This window comes from Canis lupus, chromosome 12, assembly GCF_048164855.1.
Source record: "Canis lupus baileyi chromosome 12, mCanLup2.hap1, whole genome shotgun sequence".
Lineage (NCBI taxonomy): Eukaryota > Metazoa > Chordata > Mammalia > Carnivora > Canidae > Canis > Canis lupus.
In genome coordinates, this window is record NC_132849.1 from 16,406,921 (window position 1) to 16,429,668 (window position 22,748).

Below are 22,748 nucleotides of genomic sequence, written 5' to 3' on the forward strand. Positions count from 1 at the left end.
AAGCAGGCGAGGGGGCTTAGGAGACCCTCAGATCTTCGGTTCCCTGATGGGAAGTCAAGCTCAGAGTCCTGTGTGGGTAGATTCCACCGCAGAGGGCAGAGACCAGGATGCGTGGAGAACCCCCTGCACACCCTACCAGCACATAGGCTCTCACATACCCTGCAGGGTCAAGGGGCCCAGGAGGGCCAGGCCTCAGGCTGGGAGGGAGAGCGGGGTGGGGTTGTCCAGACCTCCTGCCAACAGTGCTGTCTCAGGGCAACCGGAGGCCAGGGTGCCAATGAGCTCCTCAGCCAAGGCCTTCCCTCTGTCTGGGGCTGAGAACAGCCCCTCTCCAGCAAGGGGCCCCTGGAACATGCTTTCCCCAACTCAAACAAACAACACAACAGGACAGCTTTGTTCTGGGGACATTCTGGCTTGGGGGCCCAGGGGTAGGTCCTCACAGAGGAGCCTCTAGCCTTAGGGCCCTGGCAGCAGCCCTATTTGGAACACCCTGCAGCCCCCCACCCGCCAAATATCTGCCTCCTCTCTCCACTCTACTGTGTCTCACGCTAACAATGCTAAAAGCCCTCTGTTGGTTGGTTTCCCTTCGACCCCATCCTGCATCACCCCTTTTCCGTGGTCCCTTCACCATCCTCGCCATCCGAAACTCCCCTTTCTGCCGCAGCAGCGTGACTCGCCCTACCTTTGGCTGAGCGGGGCCCTAGGTGCTGGGAGAAGAGTCCAGGTCCTGGAGATCAGTCCTAGGACTTCCCAAAAAAAGTGCTCGGCCAGGGGAGACTGGACCCCCCCTTCCTCCCCCCTCTCCTTTTGTCCCTCCCACGTCTCCTTGAGCCCTCCCACATTCCGCCTTCCTCCTCGATTCCTCCCCGGCCAGTTCCCTCCTCTTCTCCTTTTGGTCCTCCCCTCCCCCGTGGAGCTGGCCGCGGCCGCCCCACCTCCCCCCGCCCCCCGCCCCCCGCCCCTCCTCCCGGCCTGCTCAATGAAGCTTTCTTTTCCCGCGGGCTGGAGGCCGCGCGGCTGCGGTCACGGAGCTGGACACGCAAGAGGCCACGGGGCCGCGGACCGGCCCGGGCGGCGGCCCCTGGGGCGGCGGGAGGCCGCGGCTCAGCTCGGGGCTCCGGGAAGCCTTCCAGTCCCCAGTCCCCAGCCCTTCCCCCACGTCCCGGGCTCCGCGGAGTGTAAACAGCCGGACTCCAGCCGGGCTGGGGGCGGATCCGGTCAGGCGAACTGAGGCGAAGAAGGCCCGCCTCAGCCCTTCGGTGCCCCAGGGTGCCCACTGGCATTTTCGGGGTGACGTCACGGCCTTCACTCTGATGTCACGTTGAGCATATGACATCCTACCCGGCCCGTAAGCCCGGGCGCCAGAGCCCCCTGGCCGAAGCCTCGAGGCTTCCCTTGGCGGAGCACTTGTGCGGGCCTCGGGCCGTGGGCCGGGGTCTGAAGGTGGCGCGCGGCCCACCCCGTCTACGGACCCCCGCGCCTTCCCTCAGGCTGCTCTGCTCGCTCCCGCTCGGCGGCCCGCGGAGGCCGGGGGAGGGGCGGAACGCCCCGGGAGGCCCGGCCCCGCCCCGCCCCGCCTCTAGCCCGCGGGGCCAGGAAGCGCGGAAGGAACCGCCGGGGGCCATGGACGGGGCCGTGATGGAAGGGCCGCTGTTTTTGCAAAGTCAGCGTTTCGGTACCAAGGTAGCCCGGGGCAGGGGTCGCCGCGCGCCTGCAGACCTAGGAGGGGGCTGTGGAGCCCGCGGGGGCGGCAGCGGGTTGGAGCGCGGGGCGGGAGCTGTAGACCCCGTGACGTTCCCGCGGAGTTGATTTCCCACCCGGGAGAAGCGTCCGCTGGCCTCGGGGTACCCCCCCACCCCCCGGTTCTGGGCGGACGGAGCGGCTTCCTTCTCGGGAAACTGCGCCCCGGTGGGGAAGCTGCAGACCTGCAGTCGGCCTGCGCGGGTCTCCTGTCCCGTCGGGGCCGGGCCGCCGGTGCTCGCCCGCTCCCTCGCCAGCGTCTCTCGCTCTCTCTTCCCAGAGGTGGAGGAAGACCTGGGCTGTGCTCTATCCTGCCAGTCCCCACGGCGTGGCGCGCCTCGAGTTTTTTGACCACAAGGGGTCGAACAATGGAGGGGGCCGAGGGGGCTCGCGCCGCCTGGACTGCAAGGTGATCCGCCTGGCGGAGTGTGTGAGCGTGGTCCCTGTGGCCGTGGACAGCCCCCCCGAGCCTGGCGCCGCGGCTTTCCGCCTGGACACCGCGCAGCGCTCCCACCTGCTGGCGGCCGACGCGCCGTCCAGCGCCGCCTGGGTGCAGACCCTGTGCCGAAACGCCTTTCCGGTGAGGGGGCTGGGGCGAAACGCCGTGGACCCAAGAGGCGACGGGGGTGGGGGCGGTTACAGGAGCCGAGGGCCGCGGCTGGCTCGGACCCCGGGAACAGCGGTGAGGGAATTGCAGGGATCTCGATACTCCCTCTCTTTACCCCAGAAAGGCAGCTGGGCTCTGGCGCCTGCGGAAAACCCACCCAAGCTTTCTGCCCTGGAGATGCTGGAGAACTCGCTGTATAGTCCCACCTGGGAAGGTAGATGCCTGAGAAGCCTGCGGAGGGATGGGGTGGAAAGGACGGGTGCCTTGAGAAGAGAGTGGTTAAAGGGTCAGGGACCCATGGGGAATAGGAAGCCCCTGAAGCTGGTTTCCAAGTGAGTGCTTGGACAACCCGTCCCCACCTCCCCAGCCCTCTCACCCAGCAGTCTGTTGGGTGCCCATCTAATTGTGTATTCTTTACAGGATCCCAGTTCTGGGTAACAGTGCAGAGGACAGAAGCCGCTGAGCGCTGTGGCCTGCATGGCTCCTATGTGCTGAGAGTGGAGGCTGAGAAGCTGACTCTCCTGACCGTCGGGGCGCAGACTCAGATACTGGAGCCACTCCTTTTCTGGCCTTACACTCTGTTGCGCCGCTATGGCCGGGACAAGGTGCAGGGGGCTGTCGGGGAGAATGGGCATCCCAGGTCGGGATAACTGTGGGATGGGTGGGTGGGGTGGGGCAGGACAAGAAGATGGCGAGTTCTGTCCTCCCGGTAACCCTTCCTTGCCTAGCCTGTGACCTCTGCCTGTGCGCCCCCCCCCCCCCCCCCCCCCCCCCCGCAAATAGTTTTTTCTTTGTAGATCCTCTGTAACTAGGACAAGCCCTGTGACTCATCTCCTCTCCTGGCTCCTGGTAATGTGTTTTCCTCCACACCTTCTTCAGGTCATGTTCTCTTTTGAGGCTGGTCGCCGCTGCCCTTCAGGCCCTGGAACCTTTACCTTCCAGACAGCACAGGGGAATGACATCTTTCAGGCAGTTGAGACTGCTATTCATCGGCAGAAGGTCCAGGGAAAGGAAGGTCAAGGGCAGGAGAGTCTGAAAGCCGACTCCCACGAAGGAGAAGTGGCAGAGGGGACGCTGGCATCCCCGCCTGGCCCTCAGGAGCTCCTGGGCAGCCCTCCTGCCCTGTATGCTGAACCCTTAGACTCTCTGCGCATTCCTCCAGGCCCTTCCCAGGATTCCCTGTACTCAGACCCCTTGGACAGTACTGCTGCTCAGGCAGGGGAGGGAGTACAGTTGAAGAAACCTCTTTATTGGGACTTGTACCAGCACGTGCAGCAGCAGTTGCTGAAGGCCAAGCTGACGGACCCCAAAGAGGACCCCATCTATGATGAACCTGAGGGCTTGGCCCCAGCTGCTCTCCGGGGCCTTTATGATCTGCCTCAGGAGCCCAAGGATGCATGGTGGTGCCAGGCTCGGGTGAAGGAGGAGGGTTATGAGCTCCCCTACAACCCTGCCACTGATGACTACGAGGTGCCACCTCCTCGGAGCACAAAGCCTCTCCCAGGTCCTAAGCCCCGGGGCTTAGCCCTCTCTGAACCTGGAGCTGCAATGGGCAATGGCAGCAAGGGCCACAGCGCAGACACTGCCTTGTACAGCCAGGTCCAGAAGAGCAGTGCCTCAGGAAGCTGGGACTGTGAGCTGTCTAGAGCAGGGGCTAACAGGACTGGAGTCCAGGCAGAAGGCTCCACGTGAGAGGTAGGGTGAGGCGGGGGTTGCTGATAGGACCCCCACAGGGAGGTGGTACTGGGGATCAAAGAAACGTATTAGAGCCTGCAGGAACCAGAGGGCTGGAGGGTCCCCTGTAAGCCAGCCCAGGGGACCAGAGGGATCAGGGGAGTCAGGGGAAGGATGATCAATCTCAAGAAGTCCTGGAAGTGGGACAGATGGCAGAGGTGAAGGATGGGGCCTGAGAGAGACCAGCACCCCCAAGTCATCCTCCCCAAAGGAATGGACAGCTGCTGGACCAGGTCTATGACAATGGGGGCTTTGTCTGGGTTGGTACAGTTTGAGGGGGCTGAATGGAGGCTACAGGGTGATGCTGGACTGTGCCTGGATCGTCACCCCTGTTTTGTTCTTTGCCAGAGACAGATTTTAAGAAGTTTATTCTCATTAAAGTCAGCTTGGGTTTAAAAGGTCTATGTGTGTGAATAGTCACAGATGGGACATGGTGGCAGGGTGTGCTGGGTTGGTGTGGAGGGGTCAGGATAATGTACTGGGGGCCACATAAAGAGGAAGGAGTCTCAGGGAGGTGAGCTGAGCAGTGTGATTGTTGAGAGCCTCGGTGGTCCAGTGAGGCCCACTTGGGCTTGAGACTGTCTCTGTGATGCTGGGCGAGCTCTAAAACATCTGCAACTCTCATTTGCCCTCGGTGCCCCTCTGTAAAATAGGAAAAACCCAACAACAGACTCTACTTCACAGGGCTATTTGTATGAAAGGAGTTAAGTTTCTCAAGTACTTAATGCAGTCTGAAGCACAAGATTAAGCATTTTATACATGGTAGTTATTCCATGGATGGAGAGGGCCAACAGAAAGGTAGACAGGCATGGACAGAGGGGAACAGGAAGGCAATAGGTCTTTTTCTCAGCTATATGATACCACTTGCCCCAGCACACACACACTTTACCTGTAGGTACTAAGCATCAACCATCTTTCTGTTTGAGGGTTGAAGGGAACTGCTATGTGGTGGGTATACTGGGAGGAGCACAGGCTTTGGAGGCTTAGATTTTGGTCATACTTATTTTTCATGAGCTCTGAAAATCTGATCCTTGTCTCCTGAGGTCTGGTTTTCCCAAGGTGACCTAACCTCATCTACCTGCTTACAGGGAACTACAAGGAGAAATTTGGGGTTAGGAATGCTCCTAACAATGGTAGAGACTTACTGGGTATTTAATCTTCATCTGTGTTAGTGGTATCAAATGATCCAAAAGAAAATGAAAATGAGCTCCTGCCTGGAAAAGGAAAAAGTTCAGGTGTGTCTCTTCCAGGCCTGAGCAGTGGGGCAGTAGTGGCACAGAAGACAGGAGGGGAAGGCTCTGTTTCCCAGTCACCTGGAGGTCACAGAGGCTCAAGTGGACAGAAGGCCAGTCTGACCACAAAAAAACTATTCGTTGTGTGAGCCTTAGTATGGATATGGTTGAGCAGGGCAGCGGGGCTCTGGTGCTGGGGACCTAGAGCCCGGAGAGGTACTCCTCCTCCTTCTCCTCTGCCACTCCCTCCTTGGAAGGCCAGAAGAAGGCTTCTGAGGAAGGCTTGCTGGCTGCTGGCATCTTGGGGGCTCTGCTGGGAGTTGGGATCATAGGCAAGGGGGCTACTGTGACTCGAACTCGGCTTGTCTGCAACTGCCCGGCCTGCAGAGAAAGTGAGCAGACTTCTCTGAAGCTCAGACACAGTTCCTGGTCTCCTGTCCTGTTCCCTGTGGGCCTCCTGGCCTAACTCCTTCACATGTCCCATCCCTTGAGTGACAGCCTCAAGGCCCAGGGCAGTGGATTTCCTGGACTCTCCTGGCTGAGTGTCAGCTTGCTTACCAGCTAACTTAAGCTAGGCTCTGCTCCCATCTCTAGGTTGACTATTAGTTTGGAAAGATCTTTTCTCTTGTAACTGCAGCTAAGGCAAAGCAGGAGTTTCTAGAGGCTCTGTTACTGAGAAATTAGGAAAAGATTAATGACAAAGGGAAATACTACAGAATATGAATTTCATAAAAATAACTCCACTCTCAATTCCTTTTCTCTCTTTAACCCTTGTTGCTAAAGCCCTGACTCCAGTTGACTAGCCTTGTTCAGCCACCCTTTCCTCATCTATACAATAAGCGTAACACTTACCTTGAAGGGATGCTGTAAAGATTCAATGAAAGCACTTGTCACAAAACCTGGCAAATGGCTGGTGTTCAGTAAATGCTAATCGCCTTCCTTTTGGACATTTCTTTTTCTACCTTCCATTTAGCCTTTTCTTTGAACAGAAGCTGTGGTCTTCGTGCTATCAGTTTGCTTAGTGGGACAGTGGTCGGCTAAATGACTAATGAGTTATCATGAGTGTTACAGTTAAGATACCTAAACATTACCATATGTAAATGTCCACTGCCCAGGCAGAAAAGCTTCCCTACCTGGCAGGGGTTGTAATTTGCTTTGTCTAGGGCAAATGGCTGTTCTTTTTCTTCTTCCCCTGTTGGCTTCGTTTCCCCCCAGGGGTGGGGGTGGGGGAATCGTGGGGGATGGTTCCAGGGAGGAGGGCTACTCCCTTGGTCCTTGGTGGGGGGAGTGGATGGGGGCAGGAGAGAGTTGGGGGCCTGGGAGCAGGGCCCTCTCCTGGATTCTGCGTATAATGGGGAGGGAGGGGAGAAGGGAGGGAGCTGTACCTTTCTCAGGGCCTGGCTCTCCCAGCTTGGGTGGAGCCGGCCCTGAGGCTTGGTAAAGGTGCTGCTCAGGTATGAGTACAGGTGGCTCCGAGCTTGCAAGGGGTTGTAGGTGGGCTCTAGCTCCAGGCTGTCCAGCATGCTCTGAGGAAGAGAGAAGAGGAGCCTTACCCAGGGAACTTGAGGTCACAGAACACAAGATGTCAGGCAGAGATGTTGAGGTGTGAGAGGCTGGAGCAGGTGTGAAGACCCAGCACTTCACTGAAAACTGAAATAGTTGTGGGTCCTCTTGGGTGTCCTGGCCCCCAGGTCTGAGTGTTTGTGAGGATATACAGTTCCAGCCCAGAGTGCAGCAAGTAGGTACAATCCGGAGTGGTTAAGGAAGAGGAATAATCTGGACAAGAGAAGTGTGTCATGGGATTCTGAGAGGGGCTGGAGTGCCGTGAGGTTACAAGAGATCCAGTGTGCACAACTGTGAGGGAGGGGGTGTCTGAGGCCTGGGGGTGCTCACAGTCTGCCTCAAGTACACTGAGTTCCCTGCCTGGCTTGTGAGGTGAGCATAGCCGGAGGACACACAAGCACAGCATTCCTGAGCAGTCAGGTTTTCCGGCCACAACATCCTGTGCCAGGAACCCCTGGCCCTGAAGTGAGACGCTGAGCGAGCCATGGCCACTCGTGCCCACCTCTTTTTGTATGCCAGCAGCCACCAAGGCAAGAACACAATCCTAGGCTCTGTCCTCTTTGCACGTAACCCAGTGATCCAGCAGTGATGTGGTTCCAGTTCTCCCTGCCCAGAGTCCCTCCTCCTGCCCTCAGCCTGGGAAGGCTGGCAGAGGAAACTCGGAATTCAGATCAGAGGAAGAGAGGAGGATGAAGGGGAGTGGGGTGGGGAGGAGCCGGGTGGGGGTGGGGGTGGGGGATTGGCCGGGCAGCGCAGTTCCGCTGTTGCCTGGGAGTGTCATTTGGAAGCCCTTCCCTTCCTGGGCACCGACACTAGCTAACTATTCTTAAAAAAAAAAAAAAAAAAAAAGATGCACACAAATAAGTACACACATCTGCACACACACAATGCAGAGACTCGTGGAAACACACTGCACACTGTCACACACACATCACATTACTCTCTACCACCTTCTTGGCACGACCACTTCTGCTCCCCAGTCCTCTCCTCCACAGACTTGCTGTTCCTCTTCCTCAGCTCTTTCTCCAACTCCCAAGTCTTCTCTCCCTCTATCTGTCCCATATGATCTGAGCTCCACTTGCCTCCACAATCTTAAGGCTGTCATCCGGTGGGTCCTCAGGCAGCAGGGGGAAAGGGCTCGGCAGTAGCAGTTCCCGTGTGGCCACTGCCTTCACCAGTAGGGTGGGTGAGCGCGATGGCACAATCACATAGAAGGTGCTGGTAGGCTCTCTCTGGCTATGTCCTCCACTCAGGGGCTCCCCTTTGGCCAATAGCAGCCACTCTCTTTTCTGAAACAAGGACATATATAAATGGTGGTTCACCTTCAGTCTTTGGCATGTTTTCAAGATCGACCCCCATCAAAGCTTCCCCAAGTTTCTCCAAGAGTATCAGGAAGGCCCATACCATTTCACTCTGGCCTGAGAGGGACTTCCTGCCTGAGTTGCTAGTGCCCCAGGGTACTGCCCTTCCTCCCAAGTTGGAATTGTACACAAAAGAATTAACAACGCAGAGACAGGTTATGAGATGCCCTTTAACCTGGAGTAGGTGTTCATCCCAGAGATGGCTAACATATTACTTGGTGGTAAATGTAGAATTTTATGAATTATAATTCTTTTTTTTTAAAGATTTATTTATTCATGAGAGGGACAGAGACAGACACAGGCAAAGGGAGAAGGAGACTCTATGCAGGGAACCTGCCCCATATGCAACTCGATCCTGGGATTCCAGGATCACGCCCAAAGGCAGGCGCTAAACCGCTGAGCCACCCAGGTGTCCCATGAATTATAATTCTTAAAAACAGAGTTTTGAAACAGAGACTTGTGTTGTGAAAATTCAGGTCTTATTTTGAGGGTGAAGAAATCTGATTGTGTTGCACAACTGGGCTGGTTAGAGAATTTAACCAGAAAGGGTTTAAGAAGGTGGTTAAAGTCACCTGCCAAGCGAGGGGAGGAGGGGATAATAGGGAGAAAAAAAATCTTAGGTATATGGAGGTGCATTGGAAACAGAGCCCTTGAGATCAACTCAGCTGGTCACGGGATTCTAGGGGTAGTTACTCTGAGTGAAAGCTACCTCAGAACAGAGGGGCGACTCTGCATTGTGCCATGGGTAAGGAGAAGATATACTGCAGACCTATCAGCAGATCTCATAGGTGTGCCCTTTAAATCAGGCATAGGAATAAGGCAATTTGCTGTGGTGGTTTTTCAAGGAAAACCATAAAACTCCAAGAAGTACAGAGTCAGCACTGTTACAAAGATCTGTAATTGTGCCCTGTTGCTGGAGGTGATCACCACTTAACACCTGGCATAAATATAACAGCCTCCCCGCTACAGAAGATGAAAGAAGGCACACTAGCTCTACCCACTCCTAACTTATATGGAAACTTGGAATAAATAATGAAAGGAAAGGCAAACAGGGGAAAAAAGATCTTAGGGGATAGAGGAATATCAGTGTCTTGTGGAAGACAAGTGGAAAGTGACATGGTGAAGCACACAAAACCTTGCTGTAATACCCCAGGGGGAATGTGCTAGGCTGGAGGTGGTGTGGAAGTGCTGACACTTACAAGCAGTGTCATCATTTTATGCAGCACAGACCTCTGAGGAGGTCTGGTTGGCTGGGCAGCACCTGGTAGGTACCTTCTGAGGTTTCTGCTTTCTTAACATTTTGCTTATATCTAGTCATGTGCTGTCTTCTTGAAAAACAGGTCCAAAATGCAATGGAAAGTCTACCTGACCCTTCTCAAATCCATTAAATTGTAAACAGATGATGTAGAAATCATGTTGTGTGTTTGTGTGTGGGTGCCCCTCCTCTGAAGACATAGCCTCTTTAAGCCTGGAAGGGATAAGGAGCCAGTGGTAAGGCATTCCATTTCAACTGGCTCAAGTAACTTCTGATGGGATCAGGCTTGGATTACTACAATCATTTTCTCTTCTATTTTTTATGCTAGTTTATGTATTGTTTGCAAATTAGTTTATTAAGAATGTTCTGAGTGCCTGTTAGGTCCCAAGCACTAGGCATGAGAATATAGAAATTCATTAGACATGTTCCTTGCCCTGTGAGAGCTTATAATATAGTAAAGGGAATGTATGCAAATTAATGTCAGTTCAATATTTAGGATGACCAACTGTTCTGGTTTGCACATTTTTAGCACTGAAAGTCCTACCCCTCCAATCCTGGGCAAATGGGGGTGGTTGGTTACCCTTCTACAACTCCACAGGGAAAAGAATATCTTGCCACTGTGGCAAGTAACTGGAGGGTTAAAACTACGGCAATGGATATTTCATAGACTTTTTTTTAAAGCAACATATTTCTTACACCTCAGTGTTATGGAATAAGTTTATGATTGCTACATTGTGGGGCTACTAAGAAACTCTGAATGTTGCACAAAGAAAAATTATGATCCCTAGAATTTGAGCCTTTAGATTTTGAGCCAATAGCTAAGATTCTATTAGAGAAATAGTATGCAGGATTGAATGAGCCCCCTCAAAAGTAACTCCTGATGTGTGGACTATCAGAGGACTGACAAGAGATGGAGTTGAGAGTATTTTACGTAATGCTTTAGAACGCTGGGCTGATTTACAGAGAGGTTAGCAGAAGGCTCTGGAAGGAAGACAGGCAAATGCACTTATTAGAGTTTGATAAAAATATTAATTTATCTGTAATTCCCAGGAGCATTTGGGAAAAGCGAGAGATAGGGAAGTTGAGCTTTAGGGCCCTTATTTTGGACTCTGAAATTCTAACCTCTTCCTAGACAGTGGTTAATGGCACTAGAGACCTGGTGTCCAGGACCCAAGCTTGGACATATTACCCAGGTCATGGGTTGACTTGTAGGTATAGGCAGTTGTACATGTGATGGAAATGGTTAACTGCCAGGGCAGGTATGCAAGGCTGAGAAAAGACAGGGATGTCCCAGAAGCTATTGTGGTCCTCAAATTGAACAATGCTTAAGGATGGCAGATGACAAAATATAATACTTTTGCTAATTCTATTTTTAAAAGAATTTTAAAAATAATTTATATATAATTTTTATATAATCTCTACATCTAGCATGGGGCTTAAACTCACAACCCTGAGATGAAGAGTCACATACTTTACTGACTGAGCCAGCCAGGTGCCCCTTTGCTAATTCTAAAGAAAGGAGAATGAGTTAGATGCTGAATTTATTAGAAAGCAGGTGAAAATGTGTCTGTGTTTGTTGTGTTTGCCATAAAGGTGCTAGGGAGCTTAGATTTTAGGAGGTGGGGACTCATTCTGTTTAGAACAGATACGGACAGGGGCAAGAGCTGAACGGCATGCCATACTCCAAACTCATTCTCCCTCATCTCTGCCCTAACTTCTAATTTCTAAGGCTGTGAAAGTAGGTGTGGTAACTGCTATTGGGTGACTGCCCACAACTCTCTTACCCCTCTCCCTTTTCCCTTCTCTCTACACATTTTCAGTCTTTCAGTGATTGGTCTAGGGTGACACGTGACCTAGATTTAAATAATGAGACATAAGCAGAAGTTGCTGTGTGAGACTTCTGGAAAAGTTTTGTAATATGCTGGCAGGCTTTTTGTCTCTTTACTCCTTTCTCCCTAGGACAAGACTTAGTCTTAAGGCACAATAGCCACATGAGGAACAGGCATAAGGATGAAGCCCATTGCCATGGATGCTGCAGTGGAAAAATGCAAAAATCCACGGTCTTTGATGGTATCACTGATGAACTGTATCAGTCTCAGAACTGTCTGATCCCATACTCTTTAAAAAAAAAGATTTTATTTATTCATGAGAGAGAGAGAGAGAGAGAGAGAGAGAAGCAGAGACACAGGCAGAGGGAGAAGCAGGCTCCATGCAGGGAGCCTGATGTGGGACTAGATCCCGTTACCCCAGGATCATACCCTGAGCCGAAGGCAGACTCAACCACTGAGTCACCTAGGTGTCCCTGTCCCCACACTTCTTGTTATATCAGAAAAATAAACTTTTTTAAAAAAAAGATGTTATTTATTTATTCATGAGAGAGAGAGAGACAGAGAGAGAGAGAAGCAGAGACACAGGCAGAAGGAGAAGCAGGCTCCATGCAGGGAGCCCGATGTGGGACTTGATCCTGCGGCTCCAGGATCATGCCCTGGGCTGAAGGCAGGGGCTAAACCGCTGAGCCACCCAGGGATTCCCAGAAAAATAACTTTTAATTACTCAAGTTAGAATTGGATTTGTTTTCTCTTAGTTGCAGCCAAAGGGATCCTTTACAGGTAGCAAAGGAAAGGAAAAGGATATAGCTAATGCGGAGACAGAATTAGAAAGGACAAGTTTAATGGCACTAGTGTAGGCTTTGCCAGAAGGGCAGATGGGAATTTATTATAGCAGGTAAAAGCTTGAATCTCACCAAACCAGTACTTCTTTGGTCTGTCATCAATATTATGTCCTAGGACCAAATTCAGCAATTAAAGTTTTCGGGAAGTCAAAAGTCATATGTGGATTTTTTATTGCAATGGGAAGGTGGTACCCCTAACACCCTACATTGTTCAAGGACCAATTGTACATATCACAACCACATGGGATTTATCCCAGGAATGCAAGGTTGGTTTAGTAATCCAATGTAATACACCTGTTTCTAGAATAAAGGATAAAAAGTACATAATCATCTCAATGGATACAGAAAAAGCATCTGATAAAATCCAAAACCCTTCCATGAACAAATTAGAAACAGAGTGGAACTTAACCTCACAAAGGCTCCATAAGTAGTGATAAGACACTGGATGCTTTGCCCCTGAGGTCAGGAACAAGACAAAGATGTCTGCTCTTTCCACTTCTATTCAACATTGTACTGGAGGTATACTGAAGACCAGAGGGCCATTTCCCACATTTTCTGGACTATTAGGGCCCTAGGATTCTGGGTGTGAGCCAGGGAGAGGCACTCATAAAGATACTGGGTGTGTCAACATCCTAGTTCCTGGGGATTACTATTTTCTGAATTTGAGTTAGAAAAAAAAATAATATGACATTTCTCACATTAGAATGGTAAGGTACAGCTTCATACCCTTAATCACTGCTGTGAAAGTAAAGATAGATGTGAGAATCAGATACATGGGTGGGTAAGGGGCAAAAAAGATGAGTGGGAGCAGGCTGTGGTGGGGGCAGGAATAGAATAGCTTCCTAGTGAAGGTATTTAAGCAGAATCTGGAAAAAATGGGTAGATATTTGTTAGGTAGATAGAGGCAAAAGGAAGGGAGCAGCATGAAAAAAAATATGGAGGTGTGGAACAGTTTGGCATATTTGGGGGACAATTAGCAATTTATTAATGTGGCTGGTGTGAAGGATGGAAGGGGCATGGTAAAGGATTAAGCAAGAGAAACAGACAAAGCTGGGTCCCAAGAAGCCCACTGATCCCATGCTAGGCCTGCTGTCTGTTCCAGCATCTGTCTGTTTCCCTTGCAGGCTCAACACTCTAACTTCATTCTGATTTTTTTTTTTTTAATGGCTCCTGACCTGCTATCACCCCACTCTCAGCTTGGATTCTTGTTCTTGACTCTTCGCCTAATGTAACCAAGGACTTTCCATTTCTCCACCCATTTCCAGCCCAACCAGATCATTGCCTGTGTAGTTAGACTCCTGCTGGACATATTTTGGCTTGAATTCTGTCACTTCTGTGGCCAATTAGGGCAGACATGGCCTGTAAAGCTCTGGAATGCATCTCCAGAGACTCTGACATTTTAAGTAGGAAATTGAAAGACCTAGGTGGTATTCCCGTTTCTTTTTCTAGTTCATACAGACATGACTTTGTAAGAGAAATGAGGATGTGGAAAGTGAGTCATTAGCTACATAACTGGGACTACACAGTAGGATTTGGTAATTGAAATTATGTTTTCCTGGTGATGGATAGATTCATAAATACTTAGAAAAATAATTTTATTTATTTATAAATATAGTTATTCCCTACCACATACCACAAAGCAGTTATGCCAGTTTAGAAAAATGCAACAATACAAAAAAGATAAAATACCCAAGGGATCGGGTAAAGGAAAAATAAGGGTAGGGCAATAACAGAGCCAAGATTAGGTAAGCTCAGAGAAATGCAAACCACCCACTTTTGCTAGGAGGGAGCCTAGCATGCTTTTCCTGATAAAAGTGTTTGAGAAACTATCTTATGGATCCTTATTGAGTAGTGAATGTATTTCAGAGGACTCCTTCAATCAATATGATAATGAATTTCATATGGCTATAGAGTAGTTAAGAGTTTGGGTCTTGGAGTTAGCTTTTCTGGATTCCAACCTGGCTCTACCATTTACTAGCTATGTGATCTTGGAAAACTACTTAACCTCTCTGGGCCTCAATATCTTCATTTGTAAAATAGATACAGTGAGTCCTACCTCAAAGGATAGTTATGGACATTATATAAATTAATATTTGTGAAGTGTTTAGAACTGCTTCTGCACACAATAGGCACCATGAAGTCTTAATTTTTTTAAGTTAAAGTATATTGAATAATTGCTAGATGTTTATTAAATTTTGTGAAATTAAAAATAATTTATAATTCTTAGAGATAGATCTATAAAAGTTCCAGAAAATACAGACAGATTGCTCTCTTGTGGTCTGAATTGATCTAAGAGTGAAATTTATGGGAATGAATGGATGGCACATATCTTTCAGGAAGGGCTGGGGAATGGGTTTATGAAGAACCTTGCTTATCTGATGAAGTGATATTCTTCTGAGGAAAAAGAAATAAAATACTCAAATGGAACAAAATAATCTATGAGGAGGATGGTGAGTCAACTCTTAAGAAAATTGGGGGATGAAAAAAAAAGAAAATTGGGGGATGGAACAATACTTAAGGTTGCAGTTGACTAAAGTTTAGAGTGTGCATGGAGTGTAATTAGAAAAGTTACACAACATTTATAATTGATTAGACCTGGTGGCCTGGCACTAATGACTAGAATTTATTTATGGCAGTATGGACTTTGTTCAAAAGAATTACTCTAGGTAGTGGCCTTGTTCTCCACCTTTCTCTTCTGGTCGGCGAGGCTGCTCTGCTCTTGTCAGCCTCCTGCCCGCAGTCTGCTTGAGAGTGAGCACCATGCCTTCAATTATGTTGCAGAGTTCTGATGGAGAGATATTTGAAGTTGATGTTGAAATTGCCAAACAGTCTGTGACTATCAAAACCATGTTGGAAGATTTGGGAATGGATTATGAAGGAGATGATGACCCGGTTCCTCTACCAAATGTTAATGCAGCAATATTAAGAAAGGTCATTCAGTGGTGCACCCACCATAAGGATGATGCCCCTCCTGAGGATGATGAGAACAAAGAAAAGTGTACAGATGATATCCCTGTTTGGGACCAAGAATTCCTGAAAGTTGACCAAGGAACACTTTTTGAACTTATTTTGGCTGTGAACTACTTAGACATCAAAGGTTTGCTTGATGTTACATGCAAGACTGTTGCCAATATGATCAAGGGAAAAACTCCTGAGGAGATCCATAAGACCTTCAATATCAAAAATGACTTTACTGAAGAAGAGGAAGCTGAGGTTTGCAAAGAGAACCAGTGGTGTGAAGAGAAGTGAGATGTTATGCCCGACACTGTAACACTGTAAGGATTGTTCCAAATACTAGTTGCACTGCTCTGTTTATAATTGTTAATATTAGACAAAGAGTAGACAAATGCAGCAGCAAATCAGTTGTTTTAGTAGAATATTGTATTCCTTGCATGTGTAGTTTGAGTATAGATTCCAAAGTTATGGCTGAGTTTCTTCTAGTATGATCAGTTTCTTTTTTCTTTGCTCTCAATAAACTGAACTGTGGGTTCTCTGTAGAAGGTGGCATTTTGGGCTTTCCCTCTCTTTGGAAAGTGATTTCTGCCTAGTTTACTGTCTGGTTAACTTTAGTTTAATGATCTTTTAAAAGTTGTCATTGTAAATAAAACAAGTTAAAAAAAAACTACTCTAAAAGAAGAGGCAGAGGAAGAGACAGCATTGTATGAACTGAGCTGTGCTTATAGTTATAAGGAAACCCAGGAATCTAAATATGAGAATTTGGTAGAGCCAGTCAACTGGCTAAGAGTAAACCAGAAAGTGTAATACAGGCTGTCTAGCTGAATAAGACATGTGAAGTGAGGGATGAATGAACATTCAATAAACATCTCCTTCTGGGATGGAATGGCCAGAGGCAGTCTTGTTCTCCTGCCTAGAACAACTAGAAAAGCTGGACTACACAGAAATCATTTGTCTGAAGGCAGGGAGGAGGTGCTGAGACAATGAAAATGAGTGGTAGCTGTTTCTGGAGAGGGGAGAATCAAGGCAGATGGGGAAATTACTGCAACTGCTTTTACCCTGAGGGCACATGTTTATTCTGAGTTGGAGGGAGAGCTGGTCAGAGGTGACAATCTAGGATTTTCACATGCTGAAGCACTTGCAAGGGAACTAAGAAACCAGCAGATCTTTTGGTGGAGACCAGGCAGGGGTGGGGTGGGTGCTCAAACAAATTTTTCACTAGCACATTTACCAAATACTGGGGCTGCATAGAGCAGGAGGCAAAAACACCCAAGGAAAAAGCCTTTAGAAGCAGAGTATTTTAACAGACTTGGGATAGAATGATTAGAATTGGGCTTGTCCAAGGGAAGGGGATGCACATAATATACCAGGTTTCAGTGGAAAATCCTGGAAGGCCAGGAGCAAACCAGGGGTAGATTGAGCCTTAGCAGGACTATAGTCCAGCCTGGACTTAATATAGCCCCTGAGTAGATAGGATGATTTGTCACTAGTCTGTCTGCCCAGTGCAGGTCAGAATGGACCCTCTCTAGAGAAATACCAACTGGAGCCTCTGCAATTTATTTAGACACACTGAGCATCTCTCATTAGAATAGTACCAGGTGCACCAAAAGATAGGATCACATATCTGAAAATCAGAAGAAAAAAAGAGCTAAAACAAAGCCACAGGTGATGCAGGTATTAGAAGCAGCATACAAGAACTTTAAAATAGCTATGATTAGTATGTTCAAGGAAATAGGTGAAAAAATGGAGAATATCTTCAGAGAATTAGAGTCTATTAAAAAAAAGAAACAAATGTAAATCAGAGAACTACTAACCTACATGCAAATCATAGGCCAGACATATGCTGGGTGTTTAAACATGCAAGATTATTTAATCATCTTAAAAACTATATGAGTTATATCTTGTTGTCTATTTAACATGTGACAGGGACAAGAGTTACTAATGTGTGTCTGTCATGCTCATTCTCCCCTTTTTTCATTCTCCCCCACTCTATTTCTACTCACAAAAGGACAAGTCTTGTGAATTCTATTCCTGGATATTTTATTTTAAAGATTTTATTTATTTATTGTGTCAGGGTGGGGGGTGGGAAGAGAGAAAGAACTCAGAGGGAGAAGGAGAGGGAGAAGTATATTTCTTGCTGAGCAGGGAGGAGCCTGACTCAGGGCTGGATCCCAGGACCCCAGGATCATGACCCAAGCTGAAGGCAGACACTTTACTGACTGAGCCACCAGGCGCCCCTATTCCTAGATATTTAATCAATTAATTAATTAATTAAAATATTTTACTTATTCATGAGAGACACAGAGAGAGGCAGAGACACAGGTAGAGAGAGAAGTAGGCTCCCTGTGAGGAGCCCAATGTGGGACTTGATCCCAGGACCCCGGGATCACAATCTGAGCCAAAGGTAGGTGTTCAACCACTGATCCACCCAAGTGCCCCTATTCCTGGATATTTTAAATAGGAAGAGAGAGAGAGACAGGACCTCAGGGGGAGGCAGAGTAGGGGCTGCCAATCTACAGAATATGTATTAGCTGAGAGAGGGAGGGAGAAGGTAGAGGAACAGGGGGTGGTGATGTAGGCAGAGTTTTAGTTTTTTTAAAGTGTGCGTATGTGTGAAAGGCTCTTGGAATAGCTTCTGGTTAGATATAATTGAAGAGTAGGGGAAGAATATTTGAGAAATGTCGTTGTGGGTAATGAACTATTTCCTCTTTGGTATTCTTTGAAAGTACAAATAAATTTTAAAAATCACTTTTTGGCCTCTGGATAGTGCTTCTTTGTATACCACTTATGCAGAGATTAGCTAAATGGGGCTACTAGGTTTGTTATGGTTTCAAGTAAATGAATATACTATTGCATAGAGAGGTTAAATATTTCACATGAATTCACACAGTTGGCAAATAATGAAGCTGTCAGGAACCTAGGGCCATCTGATTCCAAAGCCCATGCTTCATGGACAATACAAACTACATTTTGGGATGCCTGGGTGGCTGAGTCAGTTAAGCATCTGCCTTTGGCTCAGATCATGATCCCAGGGTCTAGGACTGAGCTGAGTAGGGAGCCTGCTTCTACCTCTCCCCTCTGTTCATATTCTCTCTCAAGTAAATGAAATCTCTAATAACAAAACAAAACAAAAACCCACCAAACTACATTTTACCACAATAGAAAGCTGCCTTGCTTTAACTCCCCAGAAAGAGAGGTAACAAAGGGAGAATTTCTACACTGAACCTAAATTTGACTAAGGCTGAGAAATTAGTTGGTAAAATGGGAAAGTGGTAGAAATGCCAGGAAAAGGCAATTGTGTTATCCTGGAGTCTGGGTGGTCAGACTTGACTTATAGACTTTAATCCAAGTCATAAGACCATATATTTAAAAAGGTAGAAGAAATATGCTTTTCCCTAAAAAAGAAAATAGAGCACACAAAGGTCTTATGATAAATAAAGGGATCCAGAAAGACCTCATTGCAGAAGCACCATTTGAGCTGAGTCTTTCAGGACAGGGCAGGGTTTGAACATACAGAGAGAGGAGAAGGGGCAATAAGAACAAGGGCTCAAAGGTGTGGCAACTTAAAGTTTGTATATTAATTTGGTTGGACTCGATGGTGCATGAAAGGTGATGAGGGGAGGTAGACTGGAGTTTGAATACTTGGCTAAGGAATATGGACTTTAGAGTATAATCAATAGCAAGCCACAAGCCATCTTTAAGCTGAAGAGTGGCAGGATCAGTGCTGTGTTTCCAGAAGATAAATCTGGTGGCAGTATCAGATGGACTGGGAAGGGCAGCACTAAAGGCATGGAGACAAGGGATGACTACAACACTACAGGGAAGAGGGAAACAGACTCTGAAGGAGGACAGTGAGGGTAAGAAGAGAGAGGAGAAAACATGCAGCAGATGCTATGGGGACAGCATAGGCAAAGCTTATGTCGCTGGGTACTAGCATGACCGAAAAACATGTGGCAGTCAGGGGAGTGCCTCATGAAGATTAATCTGGCCTAACAAACAGCGTAAGTTAGAAGAGGGAGAGACTGGAGGTAGGGAGACCAGCTAGGAGTGTACTGAAGAAGTCTTGGGGACAATAAACAGTAGGAACAGGAAGGAAAGGACAGTTACAACTCATGAGGAGAAAACTGATATGACTTAGTGATGAAGGGGGTGTGAAGGGCGAGAAGGTTGGAGGTCACTGAGGTTTCAAGCCTGACCGAGCAGAGAGTGGCGGTGCTGCTATTAACAGAAAGACAGAAGTCAGAATGAGAAGTTAGCTGTGGGGTCGGGGAACATCACAGCAAGAAACAGAAGATGAGAGATACACAGGGAGCTGAGGACATCAGATTTTAAAAGAACATATGAAAAAGATTCAAGAAAGACTAGAAAACCAAGGGGTTAGAGAATGTTGAAAACTTGTAAATATAGGATCAGAAAGGTTCAAGCTTTAATAAGGTTCTTGTCACATAGCGAGCATTGGAAAAAGATTTGTTGAATGCATCAGAAGAGGATTGTGGGGAATTCTCCCCTCTATAATACACTGCCTTTCAGGATTTTTGCTGCTCGGAGATGTAGAACAACAGTAACACAAGATGGTTGAAAGGCTATTACAAGTACCCCCTCACTTTAAGTGAATTCATGTACAGAAGGCTGGGGTGTTAAGTAAGGGGAGAAACAGCCCTAGGGGTGCAGGCTATGTTTATCTGGCTAAATCCAGAGTACGGAATTTAGCAAGGAAGTTAAAAGCATAGGCTTTGTAGTCAGTAAACTAGGTTCATATTCTGTCTTGGCCACTTTGGTAGTCGTGTGACTTTTGCTAAGTCACATGATCTTTTTAGACTTCAGTCTTTTACATGTATAAAAATGGTGACAACAGTCCATATCTCACAGAATTATTGTAAGGATTAAATGAGGTAAAGTATGCAAAGCCCTTGCTTAAATGAGTAGCACTTAGTAGGTGCTCCAAAACATGGGCATCTATTAGTGATGGGTCAACCACATACTTGTACGTTTCCATGATAGAGGAGTGATACAGAAGATCCTCTTTGGCCCTTAGAATGGTACCTGGCATGTAGTGCTCAATAAATATATTTTATTATTATTATTTTTTATTGGAGTTCAATTTGCCAACATATAGCATAACACCCAGTGCTCATCCCATCAGTGCCCATCACCCAGTCACCCCCACCCCCCACCTCCCTTTTCACCGCCCCTTATTTGTTTCCCAGAGTTAGGAGTCTCTCATGTTCTGTCTCCCTCTCTGATATTTCCCATTTTCTCTCCTTCCCCCTTTATTCCCTTTCACTATTTTAATAAATATTTGTTAAACAATTAAATAAATATTAGATGCTCAAACACCAAATCAGAGGAAGAGTCTGATTTATATATGTAAGCTAGAAGGGAATAGAATACTCTTTCCCATTTTTATTTTTAATGGCTGCATAATACTTCATTGTTTGGCTGAATTATCGTTCCCATAACCTTTCCTTTATTTGATTTAGCCATTTCTCTATTTAGGACATTTAGGTTATTTGAATTTTTGACTATTGTAAATAACACCGAGATAAGCATGCTGATATATATTTTTTTGTTCCCTTTGCTGCTTATGTTCCTGTGCTACATACACTTCCAGCAAAATAAAGTTTTGAAATAGCTTTCACTTTCCAGAAAATTTACACTCCTTTTAGCAGCATATTAAGATGCAAATGTCTGTTTAAAGTATCACGTACTATAAGAATGTAGGGAGGCCACTCAAGGGAAATTCCTCCCGAGTGATGTAGCATTTCTGCGATCCTGAAGAATGAGGTGGAGTAAACAGTCAACTGAGCTGTGGGATGTATCTGTTGTCTCTGCTCTGCAAAGACAGGGGATGGGTGTTCTTCAGATAGGAAACAGGAACTCTGTGGGTGGGCCTAAAAGGGAGTGGGTTTTGAAACAGGAAAAAAGAAGCCTTCTGATAGTGAAAGAGATGTATTGCTGTGCTGGTCTGATCACCCATATGCTACTAGGTTAAACTGTTCTCCTATTTCCACTCACAGACTTGTCCTCGATTATATTTGCAGTTGTTTTATCTTGCTTTGTAAGTGTTTCCTGCTCTTTTCTAAGTGTTTCTAAGTTCTTTTATTTTTTTCCACTTTAGGAAATGGGCATCCACTTAAGTTACTCGAAACAGAAACCAAGCAGTTGATACCTTCATCTTCCTCACTCCCTACATCCAATCCTTCACCAAGTCTGACTCTCTCTTTAAAGTATGTCTTTTTTGGGGGGATCCCTGGGTGGCTCAGCAGCTTAGCGCCTACCTTGGGCCCAGGGCCTGATCCTGGAGACCTGGGATCGAGTCCCACGTTGGGCTTCTGCATGGAGCCTGCTTTTCTCTCTGCCTATGTCTCTGCCTTTCTCTCTGTGTCTCTCATGAATAAATAAATAAAATCTTTAAAAAAAAGTATGTCTTTTTTAAATTAAATATTATTTATTTGTTTATTTGAGAGAGAGGAACAGAGAGAGAGAGAGAGAGAGAGAGAGAATGAGAATACAAACAGAGGAAGGAGCAGAGAAGGAAGGAAGAGAGAGGGAAAGAGTCTCAAGTAGACTGCCTGCTGAGCGGGGAGCCCGACTCGGGGCTCCATTCATGACCCTGAGACCACAATCTGAGCTGAAACCAAGAATCTGATGCTTAACTGACTGAGCCACCTGGGCACTCCTAAAATATTTCTTTAATTGGTGTACTTTTCTTGACTTCCAACATTCTAGTCCAAGTCATCAACATCTCTTGCTCAGACTATAGCAATAACCCTCCCACCTCATTTTATTGTTCTCATTCTTGCTTCTGCCAGTTATTTCCAATGTTTGGTGTAAGTAATCTTCTAAAAATTCAAATCTTCTCTCATGATTTCTTGTACTTAAAGTCTAAGGTCCTTAATTTGGCCTACAAAGTTTCGCATGATTTACCCCTGCTCACTTCTCCAGCTCACCTTTAGGCTCTCCTCCCTTGCTTTCTTTGTTTTAGTCACAGTGGCCTTTCTGTTCTTGATTCTTCTCTCAGCTCTTTCCTGATTTGTTTGGGGTATTTGCACATGCCTTTTCTAGGCATGATCTTTCTGTCACCCTTCACCTGGCTAATTCCCACTCCCATAAACTGGCAGGTCTCATTCTAAATGTCACTTTCACAGAGAGGCTTTCTGGCAACAGCCTCTTCTTCATAAACTTCCCACAATAAGTATTGATATATATATAATTATATTTCATAATTATGTAATTTATATCTATATATATAAAATTATAAATGATATATTACATATATATAAAATTCTGTCTCTTTTAATAATAGTATAAGTCTCTTGAGGTCATGGATAACATCTATCATGTTACCATTGACTACAGTTTAGCAAGATGTCTGGAACAGTCTAGGTGTCCTTCATTTAAGTAAACCATAATGCCCAGCCCAGTGTTAGAAAGAGAAGTGTTAATATATAGCCACTTATGGAAAATACCCTATTTCTGTTTAAATGTACAAAATTAGGGATTTTCAAGTTTAGTGTCATATAACTGAGTTCAGGAAGTATTCTCTATGGCATGAAACCAACAAAGGCAAGTCATATTTAATCCACATTTCAGAATATTTCTAGTTTTTTCTGTCCTCTTGAGAATTGGG

At 46.9% G+C, this 22,748-nt stretch overlaps 3 protein-coding genes and 1 pseudogene across 19 annotated transcripts in view; 2 read left to right on the top strand and 2 right to left on the bottom strand.

Moving 5' to 3' along the window:
• Positions 1-2,174, bottom strand: part of LOXL3 (lysyl oxidase like 3) — a 20,142-nt gene extending 17,968 nt beyond the window's left edge. For 2 of the 7 annotated variants that reach the window (XM_072769900.1, XM_072769901.1), the window contains exon 1: positions 1,926-2,173. The gene's annotated coding sequence lies outside the window, so the exon portion shown is untranslated. Of the gene's footprint in view, positions 1-682; positions 840-1,925 lie in introns of those variants that run through there. The other 5 variants (XM_072769906.1, XM_072769905.1, XM_072769899.1 and 2 more) reach the window with 4 other exon arrangements.
• DOK1 (docking protein 1) overlaps positions 1-4,479 on the top strand; it is a 5,280-nt gene extending 801 nt beyond the window's left edge. The window contains exons 1-5 of one of the 3 annotated variants that reach the window (XM_072769929.1): positions 1,031-1,683; positions 2,021-2,320; positions 2,468-2,561; positions 2,768-2,952; positions 3,227-4,479. In XM_072769929.1, coding sequence (XP_072626030.1) covers positions 1,330-1,683; positions 2,021-2,320; positions 2,468-2,561; positions 2,768-2,952; positions 3,227-4,039 — 1,746 coding nt within the window. In that variant the 5' untranslated portion in view covers positions 1,031-1,329 and the 3' untranslated portion in view covers positions 4,040-4,479. Of the gene's footprint in view, positions 1-1,030; positions 1,684-2,020; positions 2,321-2,467; positions 2,562-2,767; positions 2,953-3,226 lie in introns of those variants that run through there. The other 2 variants (XM_072769930.1, XM_072769931.1) reach the window with 2 other exon arrangements.
• The window catches only part of M1AP (meiosis 1 associated protein), a 78,856-nt gene continuing 59,718 nt past the window's right edge, over positions 3,611-22,748 (bottom strand). For 2 of the 9 annotated variants that reach the window (XM_072769932.1, XM_072769933.1), the window contains exons 8-11: positions 7,959-8,165; positions 6,699-6,839; positions 6,166-6,177; positions 4,821-5,694 (exon numbers count right to left, since the gene is read on the bottom strand). In XM_072769932.1, the coding sequence (XP_072626033.1) occupies positions 5,515-5,694; positions 6,166-6,177; positions 6,699-6,839; positions 7,959-8,165 (540 nt within the window). In that variant the 3' untranslated portion in view covers positions 4,821-5,514. Of the gene's footprint in view, positions 4,724-4,820; positions 5,695-5,871; positions 5,986-6,165; positions 6,178-6,698; positions 6,840-7,958; positions 8,166-22,748 lie in introns of those variants that run through there. The other 7 variants (XR_012004270.1, XR_012004268.1, XR_012004269.1 and 4 more) reach the window with 7 other exon arrangements.
• LOC140601248 (S-phase kinase-associated protein 1 pseudogene) lies at positions 13,870-20,640 on the top strand (annotated as a pseudogene).